This window comes from Salvelinus alpinus, chromosome 2, assembly GCF_045679555.1.
Source record: "Salvelinus alpinus chromosome 2, SLU_Salpinus.1, whole genome shotgun sequence".
In the NCBI taxonomy this organism is placed as follows: domain Eukaryota; kingdom Metazoa; phylum Chordata; class Actinopteri; order Salmoniformes; family Salmonidae; genus Salvelinus; species Salvelinus alpinus.
The window spans coordinates 94,818,749-94,833,177 of NC_092087.1; the positions used below are offsets into that span (position 1 = coordinate 94,818,749).

The following is a 14,429-nucleotide window of genomic DNA, read 5'->3' on the forward strand; positions in this document are numbered from 1 at the left end:
CAGCACCCCACCCTGTGGAAGTAATACCACGTGTTACAACACACAGGGGAGCTTCTACTGTCAGTGTCTACCTGGGTTTGTATCCACAACGACTTTCAAGTTTACTCCTCTCACTGGGGATTGTAAGGGTGAGTATTCAAATGTGTGTGTGTGTGTGTCAGTGAATGTTACATTTTGAGGGAACAAACCATTACTTGGTCAGAGTCCTCTTATCTGTGCAGTACTGAGAGTTTGTAGACCATGTTAATGATCTTCAACTTTGGAGGGGTGGATAATTATATTGTTCTATATAAATTGTGTTAAATTAGCTGCGTTAGTTCTGGAATACACTATCTTGAGGTCCTGGAGGAGAGATCAGGAATTCACTGGAGCGGTTAGGGAATCACTGGAGGAGAGGTTAGGAGATCACTGGAGAAGAGTTAGGGAGTCACTGGAGGAGAGGTTAGGGGATCACTGGAGGAGAGGTCAGGGAATCACTAGAGGAGAGGTTAGGGAATCACTGGAAGAGAGGTTAGGGAATCACTGGAAGAGAGGTTAGGGATTCACCGGAGGAGAGGTTAGGGACACACTGGAGGAGAGGTTAGGGACACACTGGAGGAGAGGTTATGGAATCACTGGAGGAGAGGTTAGGGAATCACTGGAGGAGAGGTTAGGGAATCACTAGAGGAGAGGTTAGGGAATCACTGGAGGAGAGGTTAGGGAGTCACTGGAGGAAGGGTTAGGAAATCACTGGAGGAAGGGTTAGGGAATCACTGGAGGAGAGGTTAGGGAGTCACTGCTCTATCACCATGTTTCCATCTCTCTACAGACCTCAATGAGTGCCAGGGGAAACTACAGGTTTGTACCAGCAACGCCATTTGCCTCAACACAATCGGGAGCTTCAACTGCCAATGCGAACCTGGTTTCAGATTCTCTGCTTATGCTGGACACTGTGAAGGTTAGTCCAACAGGAGGGCATCATTGTGTGTGTGTCTTCTCTTGAATGGTTGATTGACTGCTTCAGCTGGAAACATCACTACATACTGTGTATATTTTTTGTATGATCGAGGACAAAACAGAGTGAAACCCTCTTTCCTACACCCCTTCTCTCTCTCTCTCTCTCTCTCTCTCTCTCTCTCTCTCTCTCTCTCTCTGTCTCTGTCTCTGTCTCTGTCTCTGTCTCTGTCTCTGTCTCTGTCTCTGTCTCTGTCTCTCTCTCCCTATATATATCTTCCTATCTCCCTCTCCCCATTCTATCTCTCTTACCCTCTCTCTTTGTCTCTGTCTCTCTCTCTCTTTCTCTCATTATCACTGTATTTCTCTCTGGTCCTCTTGAAGACATCTATAAGTGTAGCGACAGCAACAGCTATGAATGCCCCGTTATCACCTACTGTACAAATACCATGATATTATTCTGTGTAAGTTGTGTCAATGTGATTATATGTATTTATGTATTCATGGGGAAGAAACATCAACAGCCGTGTGAGAAGCTCGAGTCTCAGTTTAGCTTGTGTGTGTGTGTGTGTGTGTGTGTGTGTGTGTGTGTGTGTGTGTGTGTGTGTGTGTGTGTGTGTGTGTGTGTGTGTGTGTGTGTGTGTGTGTGTGTGTGTGTGTGTGTGTGTGTGTGTGTGTGTGTGTGTGTGTGTGTGTGTGTGTGTGTGTGTGTGTGTGTGTGTGTGTGTGTGTGTGTGTGTGTGTGTGTGTGTGTGTGTGTGTGTGTGTGTGTGAATGCTACATGTCAAGGAAACAAAACATTACTTTGGCATTATCTTCTCTGTTCTGTGCCATATTTGTAGAGCAGTGATTCCCCAACTTCTCCTCTAGAACCACAGACTGTCCTCTTCTTTGATGTATTCCACAACTACCACAGCTGACTCTAATGGTCACCTGATCATCAAGACTTTCATTCCTTAATTCAGCTACGTTAGTTCTGGAATACATCCAACACGTGGACTGTCTTGAGGTACTGGAGGAGAGATTAGGAGAGTTTAGGGAGTCACTGGAGGAGAGATTAGGGAATCACTGGAGGAGAGGTTAGGGAGTCACTGGAGGAGAGGTTAGGGAATCACTGGAGGAAAGGTTAGGGAATCACTGGAGAGGTTAGGGAGTCACTGAAGGAGAGGTTAGGGAATCACTGGTGGAGAGGTTAGGGAGTCACTGGTGGAGAGGTTAGGGAGTCACTGGAGGAGAGGTTAGGGAGTCACTGGAGGAGAGGTTAGGGAGTCACTGGTGGAGAGGTTAGGGAGTCACTGGAGGAGAGATTGGGGAGTCACTGGTGGAGAGGTTAGGGAGTCACTGGTGGAGAGGTTAAGGATTTACTGGAGGAGAGGTTAAGGATTTACTGGAGGAGAGGTTAAGGAATCACTGGTGGAAGGGTTAGGGAATCACTGGAGGAGAGGTTAGGGAATCACTGGAGGAGAGGATAGGGAGTCACTGGAGGAGATGGTAGGGAGTCACTGGAGGAGAGGTTAGGGAGTCACTGGAGGAGAGGATAGGGAGTCAATGGAGGAGAGGATAGGGAGTCAATGGAGGAGATGGTAGGGAGTCAATGGAGGAGAGGATAGGGAGTCAATGGAGGAAAGGATAGGGAGTCAATGGAGGAGATGGTAGGGAGTCACTGGAGGAGAGGTTAGGGAGTCACTGGAGGAGAGGATAGGGAGTCAATGGAGGAGAGGATAGGAGTCAATGGAGGAGAGGATGGGGAGTCACTGGAGGAGAGGATAGGGAGTCACTGGAGGAGAGGATAGGGAGTCACTGGAGGAGAGGATAGGGAATCACTGGAGGAGAGGATTGGGAGTCACTGCCCTATCAACATGTTTCCTTCTCTCTTCAGACCTCGATGAGTGCCAGGAGACACCTCAGGTTTGTGGCAGCAACACCAGTTGCCTCAACACCTTCGGGAGCTACCACTGCCAGTGCCAACCTGGGTTCAGAATCTCTAATCACACTGTGAAGGTGAGTCCCACAAGAGGGCATCATTAAGTGTATGTGTCTTCTCTTGGATGATTGATTAATTGATTGACTGCTTTAGCTGGAAACATCACTACATACTGTATATATGTATGTATGTTTGGGAAGACTATACAGTCCATAGAGACTATAGCATTTGTGACAATAGATACTATGGAGACCATAGAGACTATAGTGACAATAGATACTATAGAGACTATAGAGACAATAGATATTATAGAGACTATAGAGACTATAGTGACAATAGATACTATAGAGACTATAGTGACAATAGATACTATAGAGACTATAGGGACAATAGATACTATAGAGACTATAGAGACTATAGTGACAATAGATACTATGGAGACTATAGGGACAATAGATACTATAGAGACTATAGTGACAATAGATACTATGGAGACTATAGGGACAATAGATACTATGGAGACTATATGGACAATAGATACTATGGAGACTATAGTGACAATAGATACTATAGAGACTATAGAGACAATAGATATTATAGAGACTATAGAGACTATAGTGACAATAGATACTATGGAGACTATAGGGACAATAGATACTATAGAGACTATAGTGACAATAGATACTATGGAGACTATAGGGACAATAGATACTATAGAGACTATAGTGACAATAGATACTATAGAGACTATATGGACAATAGATACTATAGAGACTATAGGGACAATAGATGCTATATAGACTATAGGGACAATAGATACTATAGAGACTATAGGGACAATAGCTACTATAGAGACTATAGTGACAATAGATACTATAGAGACTATAGTGACAATAGATACTATAGAGACTATAGAGACTATAGGGACAATAGATACTATAGAGACTATAGAGACTATAGAGACTATAGGGACAATAGATACTATAGAGACTATAGAGACTATAGGGACAATAGATACTATAGAGACTATAGAGACTATAGTGACAATAGATACTATAGAGACTATAGTGACAATAGATACTATAGAGACTATATGGACAATAGATACTATAGAGACTATAGGGACAATAGATGCTATAGAGACTATAGGGACAATATATACTATAGAGACTATAGTGACAATAGATACTATGGAGACAATAGGGACAATAGATACTATAGAGACTATAGGGACAATAGCTACTATAGAGACTATAGGGACAATAGATACTATAGAGACTATCGTGACACTAGATACTATGGAGACTATAGGGACAATAGATACTTTAGAGACAATAGGGACAATAGATACTATGGAGACTATAGGGACAATAGCTACTATAGAGACTATAGGGACAATAGATACTATAGAGACTATCGTGACACTAGATACTATAGAGACTATAGGGACAATAGATACTATAGAGACTATAGGGACAATAGATACTTTAGAGACAATAGGGACAATAGATACTATGGAGACTATAGGGACAATAGCTACTATAGAGACTATAGTGACAATAAATACTATAGAGACTATAGGGACAATAGATACTATGGAAACTATAGTGACAATAGATACTATAGAGACTATAGGGACAATAGATACTTTAGAGACAATAGGGACAATAGATACTATGGAGACTATAGTGACAATAGATACTATGGAGACTATAGGGACAATAGATACTATAGAGACTATAGGGACAATAGATACTATGGAGACTATAGGGACAATAGATACTATGGAGACTATAGGGACTGTAGAGACTATAGTGACAATAGATACTATGGAGACTATAGGGACAATAGATACTATAGAGACTATAGGGACTGTAGAGACTATAGTGACAATAGATACTATAGAGACTATAGAGACAATAGATACTATAGAGACTATAGGGACTGTAGAGACTATAGTGACAATAGATACTATGGAGACTATAGGGACAATAGATACTATAGAGACTATAGGGACTGTAGAGACTATAGTGACAATAGATACTATAGAGACTATAGGGACAATAGATACTATGGAGACTATAGTGACAATAGATACTATGGAGACTATAGGGACAATAGATACTATAGAGACTATAGGGACAATAGATACTATGGAGACTATAGGGACAATAGATACTATGGAGACTATAGGGACTGTAGAGACTATAGTGACAATAGATACTATGGAGACTATAGGGACAATAGATACTATAGAGACTATAGGGACTGTAGAGACTATAGTGACAATAGATACTATAGAGACTATAGAGACAATAGATACTATAGAGACTATAGGGACTGTAGAGACTATAGTGACAATAGATACTATGGAGACTATAGGGACAATAGATACTATAGAGACTATAGGGACTGTAGAGACTATAGTGACAATAGATACTATAGAGACTATAGGGACAATAGATACTATAGAGACTATAGGGACAATAGATACTATAGAGACTATAGTGACAATAGATACTATGGAGACTATAGGGACAATAGATACTATAGAGACTATAGTGACAATAGATACTATGGAGACTATAGGGACAATAGATACTATAGAGACTATAGGGACAATAGATACTATGGAGACTATAGTGACAATAGATACTATGGAGACTATAGGGACAATAGATACTATAGAGACTATAGGGACAATAGATACTATGGAGACTATAGGGACAATAGATACTATAGAGACTATAGGGACAATAGATACTATGGAGACTATAGGGACAATAGATACTATAGAGACTATAGGGACAATAGATACTATGGAGACAATAGAGACTATAGGGACAATAGATACTATGGAGACTATAGTGACAATAGATACTATAGAGACTATAGGGACAATAGATACTATGGAGACTATAGGGACAATAGATACTATAGAGACTATAGGGACAATAGATACTATGGAGACTATAGTGACAATAGATACTATAGAGACTATAGGGACAATAGATACTATAGAGACTATAGGGACAATAGATACTATGGAGACTATAGGGACAATAGATACTATGGAGACTATAGTGACAATAGATACTATAGAGACTATAGGGACAATAGCTACTATAGAGACTATAGGGACAATAGATACTATGGAGACTATAGTGACAATAGATACTATAGAGACTATAGGGACAATAGATACTATAGAGACTATAGGGACAATAGATACTATGGAGACTATAGGGACAATAGATACTATAGAGACTATAGGGACAATAGATACTATAGAGACTATAGGGACAATAGATACTATGGAGACTATAGTGACAATAGATACTATAGAGACTATAGGGACAATAGCTACTATGGCAACCACAGAGACTAAAGTATTTATGTCTATATAGACTATTGAGAATTTCGATACTGAGGGACTAAAGATACTAAAGCTACTAAAGAGACTATAGAGGAACCGCAGAAGAAAGTAACGACAAGAGAATGGTTGAAGATGCAAAATGTGTAACCAGGGGGATTACTGAGTGTGTTGGGGAATAGTACTAAGTGAATGTGGATGTGAGAGTTGTGTTGAGTGTTGAAATGACATGTTAATATGTTTGAAATTTGGAAATTGAGAGATTGAAATGTGGATAATAACAGATTGATATTTGGAAAATAATTGGTAAGCTGAAGTTCAACGAAGGATTGAAATTTGGACAATAAGAGATATTATTTGTACTGAGTGAATGAGAGCTGTCAGGGGACTAGCCCCGGTGTGAAAGAGGTGCGTGTCTGAATGAATACCCCAACCAATTCTGTGAGCTGAGTTTTTAACATTATATAGGGATTCTGCGTGATATAAAAGGTGAGAGATATAAAAGGAGAGTGAACTATTACCGAATATACTGTATGAATATTATAATGGGTTACTAGAGATTTGTTAATGTAATATGTTATTAGTGGCTTTCAGATAGCACTTTAATAATGTGGTGTCTTAGTACTTTGAAGAAGTGCGTTATAATACAAGGTCACATGAGGAAAATAGGAATTGAGACTCATATCATATCAGAGGCTTCCATCTGTCGTTTGGGTTAAAGATAAGCTTCCTGTGGACAAATAGATCAGCCGCCAGTGAAAATGAATGGTACTCACTGAACTCAAACAGGCTGTAAGGGACATTTGGGACAGAGATTCTGTGACATTTGGGACAGAAAGAGCATACAATACAAGTCAAAAGTTTATACACGCCTACTCATTCAAGGGTTTTCATTATTTTTACTATTTTCTACTATGAAATAACACATATGGAATCATGTAGTAACCAAAAAAGTGTAAAACTAATTTAAAAAGTAGCCGCCTTTTGCCTTGATGACAGCTTTGCATACTCTTGGCATTCTGTCAAACAGCTTCATGAGATGAAGCATTTCTTCATGAGCTTCATGAGAATGCATTTCAATTAACAGGTTTGTTTTGTAAAAGTTAATTTGAGGAATTTATTTCCTTCTTAATGTGTTTGAGCCAATCACTTGTGTTGTGACAAGGTAGGGGTGGTACACAGAAGATAGTCCTATTTGGTAAAAGACCAAGTCAACATTATTGCAAGAACAGTTCAAATAAGCAAAGAGAAACAACAGTCCATCATTACTTTAAGCCGTGAAGGTCAGGCAATGTGGGAAATTTCAAGAACTTTGAAAGTTTCATCAGGTGCATTCGCAAAAAACAACAAGCGCTATGATGATACTGGATCTCATGAGGACCACCACAGGAAAGGAAAACCCAGAAATACCTTTGTTGCGGAGGATAAGTATTATAGTTACCAGCCTCAGAAATTGCAGCCCAAATAAATGGTTCACAGAGTTCAAGTAACAGACACATCTCTACATCAACTGTTCAGAGGAGACTGCATGAATCAGGCCTTCAAGGTCGAATTACTGCAAAGAAACCACTACTAAATAATAAGAGATTTGCTTGCACCAAGAAACACAAGAAATAGACATTAACCTGATGAGGACCAGAGGGCGCTATTTACACTTTGGGGGAAAATCGTTCCCAATTTAAACGGCCTCGTACTCAATTCTTGCTCGTACAATATGCATATTATTATTACTATTGGATAGAAAACACTCTCTAGTTTCTAAAACCGTTTGAATTTTGTCTGTGGGTAAAACAGAACTCTTTTGGCAGCACACTTTCTGACCAGGAAGTGGAAAGTCTGAATTCGATGCTCTGTTTAGGGACCTGCCTATAAATGGGCATGATACGTATGACTATACGTGCACGTCATACACCTTCCCCTAGATGTCAAGAGGAACTGAGAGAAGAAATGAGTTGATTATCTTGGCCTGAGATGGAATGAACCCTCTTGGAATGACGTGTCCTCCATTTTAGGTTTTTTGGAAGGCGCGTGGAGGGACCTGTAATTGCCTTCTGAAAAGCTGTCGTTACGGGCGAATACTATCTCCGGCTTTGATTTTATTTGATACATGTCACAATATCATCGTAAAGTATGTTTTTTCAATATAGTTTTATTAGAATATTGATATTTTTTTGGGACGTTAGGCGTGTTGCGTTGTCTGTGTTTGTTGACGATGGAGAGCTACTTGCCAATTGGCTAGTGCGCTTGCTAATTCAAGAGGGACAAAGGACATTCTAAAACCAAACAACGATTGTTCCCGACAAAGGACCTCTTGTACAACATTCTGATGGAAGCTCATAAAAAGTAGAACTCATTTTATGATTCTATTTCATATATCTGTCGAACTGTGTACTATTAGTTTTGCGCTCAGGTTTTGGTCACTATCTCGCCATAACCTAAGCCTTATGTCGTAAAGAAGTTATTTTTTGAATTCTAACACTGCGATTGCATTAAGAACTAGTGTATCTATCATTTCCTATACAACATGTATTTTTTTGTAATGTTTATGAATAGTTATTTGGTCAGAATAGGTGAGAGTCTAATAGAAATATCCGCACATTCTGGGAAAAATATGCTACGTTAGCACAGTGTGTAACCACTGATTTCAGCTCTAAATATGCACATTTTCGGACAAAACATAAGTGTATGTATAACCTGATGTTATAGGACTGTCATCTGATGGAGCTTATCAAGGTTAGTCAAAAATTATATATCTTTTGCTGGTTTGTTACGATCGCTAACGTGCCTATTGCTATCGCTAACGTGCCTTGATGAATGAATGCGGTAGTGTGGTAGGCTATTGTAGTAAGCTAATATAATGCTATATTGTGTTTTCGCTGTAAAACACTTAAAAAATCTGAAATATTTGCTGGATTCACAAGATCTTTGTCTTTCATTTGCTGTACACCATCGATTTTTCAGAAATGTTTTATGACGAGTATTTAGGTATTGCACGTTGGTGTCTGTAATTACTCTGGCTGCTTCCGTGCTATTTCTGAGGGTAGCTGTTATTGTAGCTGCAATGTAAAACTGATTTATAGCTCAAATATGCACATTTTTCGAACAAAACATAGATTTATTGTATAACATGTTATAAGACTGTCATCTGATGAAGTTGTTTCTTGGTTAGTTTGGTTGGTTCTTGGTTAGTTAGGTTGGCTTTGTGCATGCTACCTGTGCTGTGAAAAATGTCTGTCCTTTTTTTGTATTTGGTGGTGAGCTAACATAAATATACGTGGTGTTTTCGCTGTAAAACATTTAAAAAATCGGACATGTTGGCTGGATTCACAAGATGTGTATCTTTCAAATGTTGTATTGGACTTGTTAATGTGTGAAAGTTAAATATTTCTAAAAAATATATTTTGAATTTCGCGCTCTGCCTTTTCAGTGGAATGTGGGAGGAGTTCCGCCTGCGGAGCCCCAGAGCCAGACAGGTTAAACCGGTGAAAATGTGTCCTTTGGTCTGATGAGTCCAAATTTGAGATTTTTGGTTCCAACCGCCGTGTCGTTGTGAGACACAGAGTAGGTGAACGGATGATCTCCGCATGTGTGGTTCCCACCGTGAAGCATGGAGGAGGAGGTGTGATGGAGTGGGGGTGCTTTGCTGGTGACACGGTCTGTGATTTATTTAGAATTCAAGGCAGACTTAACCAGCATGGCTACCACAGCATTCTGCAGTGATACGCCATCCAATCTGGTTTGCACTTAGTGGGACTATCATTTGTTTTTCAACAGGACAATGACCCAACACACGTCCAGCCTGTGTAAGGGTTATTTGACCAAGAAGGAAAGTGACAGAGTGCTGCATCCGATGACCTTGCCTCCACAATCACCCGACCTCAACCCAATTTACATGGTTTGGGATGAGTTGGACCGCATAGTGAAGGAAAAGCAGCCAACAAGTGCTAAGCATATGTGGGAACTCCTTCAAGACTTTTGGAAAAGCATTCGAGGTGAAGCTGGTTTAGAGAATGCCAAGAGTGTGCAAAGCTGTCATCAAGGCAAAGGGTGGCTACTTTGAAGAATCTAAAACATCAAATATAGTTTGATTTGTTCAAAACTTGTTTAGTTACGACATGATTCCATATGTGTTATTTCATAGTTTTGATGTCTTCACTATTATTCTACAATGTATAAAATAGTAAAAATAAAGAAAAACCCTTGAATGAGTAGGTGTGTCCAAACTGTTCACTGGTTCTGCATGTCAATGCAACAGGTTCAAAATGATAAGACGACAAGAAAAGAGCTCTGGGATTATTTACTTTAAAAGGTGCCTGTTCCGCTTAATGGGACACGGTATCATCTGATGTGTCTGAAGTATGATTGTGTATACACATGGTTTAATCAAGACTTCTTGCCCAAGATGCTATAAGCTCGATTAAGATGAAGACTGTTTAGGACTGACTAAGATGTAGTGAAAACTAAGCACATGTTTATTTTCTTTCTTCCAGGCCTGATGGGATGTCCAATATCAAGTTTTCTGATGAGTTTACCAATGATTTTGTCACGTCTGCTCCCGCTCCCCCCCTCTGGCGCTCGAGGTCGCCAGGCGGCTCATCATTACGCACACCTCTCACCATCATTACGCGCCCCAGCGCTTCATCGGACTCACCTGGACTCCATCACGTCATTGATTATCTACCCTATATCTGTCACCCCCTCCAGTTCATTTCCCGTGTCTGCATTGATGTTGTTACGTTTCTCCTGTCCAGACGCTGTTCCTGTTTTTAATGTCTGTTAATCCAATAAATAATCATTCCCTGTACGTACTTCTCGTCTCCCAGCGTCTGGTATTACAGAGCCATTACAGATTGTGTACATTTCCTTTTGAAAGGCTTGCTGAGGCATTTGACTTAGGAGAACAGTTAGTGAGACTGTAGTACTTTACAGTATAAAGATACCTTTTATTATTTTTATTGAACCTTTATTTAACAAGTATGTTAAAAACAATTGTTCATTTACAATGACTGCCTACTGGGGAACAGTGGGTTAACTGCCTTGTTCAGGGGCAGAATGACAGATTATTTTATCTTGTCAGCTCGGGGAGTCGATCTGTCCACTACAGATGAGGATGAGTGTGTGTGGGTTCCGTCGGTGCGTAGCCCTCTGGGCATGTGCACGAGAACACCTGGTCGATACACCTGTCCGTCAGGGCTCAGTAACCACAGTAACAACACTGCGCCCGACACAGATGAGACGGCTGAGGCCATGCTAGCCCTGAACCCTGAGCCCTGCCATCTGACCTCTGACCTCTAACCCCGACTCCTGACCTTTAACCCCATGACCCCTATCTTTGGCCACATTCCAATCCAGACGTCTGCCTGAACTCACAGCTGCACCCATCACATGACATAGCAGCAATCTGATGCCTGACTGAGCTGTAAGTCCAGAACAGACTATGGGAGGAGCACAGTACTACATAGAGCCAAGACTATATCGAACTCTATTCCACATCAAGTAACTCATGCCAACAGTAAAAATGTATTAAAAAATACACCTTATGGAACAGCGGGGACTGTGAAGCAACACAAACATAGACAAATCCATATAAACACAAGATAACATACACAGTATACACACATGTACACATTGTCACGCCCTGACTTTAGTTATATTTGCTTTCTTTATTATTTGGTTAGGGCAGGGTGTGACAAGGGGTGGTTTGTTTAGTTTTTGTATTGTCTAGGGGTTTGTCTTGTCTAGGGTTTTTTGGTTATCTATGGGGATTTTGTATTGTCTAGGGGTTGTAGGTTTATGGTGGCCTGAATGGGTTCCCATTCAGAGACAGCTGTTTATCGTTGTCTCTGATTGGGGAGCCTATTTAGGTTGCCATTTTCCATGTTGGTTTTGTGGGTAGTTGTCCATGCTTAGTTGCCTGTGAGCACTACGTTGGCGTCACGTGTCGGTTGGTTGTTTATTGTTTTGTTGGTGACATCGTTAAATAAACAAGTATGTTCGCTCAAAGCGCTGCGCCTTGGTCCACTCCTGTAAACGGCCGTGACACACATGGATTTTGTGTTGTAGATAAGTGGTAGAAGAGTAGAGGCCTGAGGACACACTTAATATGTTGTGAAATCTGTTATGAAAATATTGTCATGTTTTTAAAATTGCCTTAATTTTGCTGGAGGAGGAAGATTAGCTGCTGACTTGGCAAAATGAGTGTCAACCCTGATATAGACTGTTAGAGAGGCTACTAACTAACACTGAACCCAATGCTACTTCCTCAAACAGAGGTCACTGTTGTGCCACTGCAAACTGCCCCATAAGGACAGGTCTAGGTTCAGTTACTGTGTAAGCCTGGATAATGATGATCAGTAAGGGACTATATAAACTGATCTGAGTGTGGTGCTTATATTACAGTAGGGACTCTGTTGCTGTAGATACCGTTATTCCACTGGCAGCTTCCTCTTTCTAGTCCTGAGGCCCAAATGACACCCTTTTCCCTATATAGTGCACTACATTAGACCAGGGCCCAAAGAGTACTATATCATAGGCTGTCATTTGGGATGCGTCCTAGGATGGTTACCATGGTAATATTTCATCACTGATGTGCTGTGGGTTTCTGGGTGTTTTAATCTCCTCCTCAACTTCCTCTCTGTCTTATGTCTTCATTTGTATCTTAGTTAGTTGGTATCTGATGGTAAACATGGTTACCCATGGCAAAAACTTGGATCTACTATGAGCAGGATAAGGATTTGACAGTTTTAATTTGTATGTGTTGTATTTGTATTTATTAAGGATCCCCATTAGTTCCAGCCAAGGCAGCAACTACTCTTCCTGGGTCCAGCAACATTAAAGCAGTTTAAAAACATTACAAAACATTCACAACAGATTTCACAACACACTAAGTGTGTGTCCTCAGACCCCTACTACACAACCACACATCTACAACACAATATCCATGTGTACGTGTGTGTACGTGTGTGTATAGTGGATATGTTATTGTGTGTGTATGAGTGTCTGTGCCTACGTTTGTGTTGCTTAACAGTCCCCGCTGTTCCATAAGGTGTATTTTTATCTGTTTCTTAAATCTATTTTTACTGTTTGCATTAGTTACTTGATATGGACTAGACTTCCATGTGGTCATGGCTCTATGTGGTACTGTGCACCTCCAATTGTCTGTTCTGGACTTGGGGACTGTGAAGAGACCTCTGGTGGCATGTCTTGTGGGGTATGTATGGGTGTCTGAGCTTTGTGCCAGTAGTTCAAACAGACGGCTCGGGTCATTCAACATGTCCACTCATCTCATAAATACAAGTATTGAGGAAGTCAATCTCTCCTCCACTTTGAGCCAGGAAAGTTTGACACGCATATTATTAGTGTTAGCTCTCTGCGTACAACTCTCGGCTATTCCTTGCCACACATTTTGAAACTATCTGCAGCTTTTTGTTAAGTGTTGCAGCCATTTCAGTCACTGTAGTAGCTGACATATATAGTGTTGAGTCATCCGCATGCATAGACACACTGCCTTTACCCAGAAGTATGTAAACTGCTCGGCCCCCGACCACAAGGTACTACAGAGGGGAGTTCCACTGACCACAAGGCACAACAGAGGGGAGTTCCACCGACCACAAGGCACTACAGAGGGGAGTTCCACCGACCACAAGGCACTACAGAGGGGAGTTCCACCGACCACAAGGCACTACAGAGGGGAGTTCCACCGACCACAAGGCACTACAGAGGGGAGTTCCACCGACCACAAGGCACTACAGAGGGGAGTTCCACCGACCACAAGGCATTACAGAGGGGAGTTCCACCGACCACAAGGCACTACAGAGGGGAGTTCCACCGACCACAAGGCACTACAGAGGGGAGTTCCACCGACCACAAGGCACTACAGAGGGGAGTTCCACCGACCACAAGGCACTACAGAGGAGAGTTCCACCGACCACAAGGCACTACAGAGGGGAGTTCCACCGACCACAAGGCACTACAGAGGGGAGTTCCACCGACCACAAGGCACTACAGAGGGGAGTTCCTCCGACTACAAGGCACTACAGAGGGTAGTTCCACCGACCACAAGGCACTACAGAGGGGAGTTCCCCCGACCACAAGGCACTACAGAGGGTAGGCCAGTACATCACTGGGAACAAGCTTCCTGCAATCCTGGAACCTCTATACCAGGCGGTGTCAGAGGAAGGCCCGAAAAATTGTCAAAGA

General features: G+C 41.3%; 2 protein-coding genes across 5 annotated transcripts in view; one reads left to right on the top strand and one right to left on the bottom strand.

The window, feature by feature from the left end:
* LOC139545642 (adhesion G protein-coupled receptor E2-like) overlaps window positions 1-11,038 on the top strand; it is a 74,360-nt gene extending 63,322 nt beyond the window's left edge. Inside the window, exons 5-6 of one of the 2 annotated variants that reach the window (XM_071353641.1) lie at window positions 2,813-2,934; window positions 10,721-11,038. In XM_071353641.1, the coding sequence (XP_071209742.1) occupies window positions 2,813-2,934; window positions 10,721-10,726 (128 nt within the window). In that variant the 3' untranslated portion in view covers window positions 10,727-11,038. The remainder of the gene's footprint in view (window positions 1-2,812; window positions 2,935-10,720) is intronic. The other variant, XM_071353634.1, reaches the window with a different exon arrangement.
* The window catches only part of LOC139545504 (adhesion G protein-coupled receptor E5-like), a 494,332-nt gene that overhangs the window by 392,150 nt on the left and 87,753 nt on the right, over window positions 1-14,429 (bottom strand). The window lies entirely within an intron of this gene.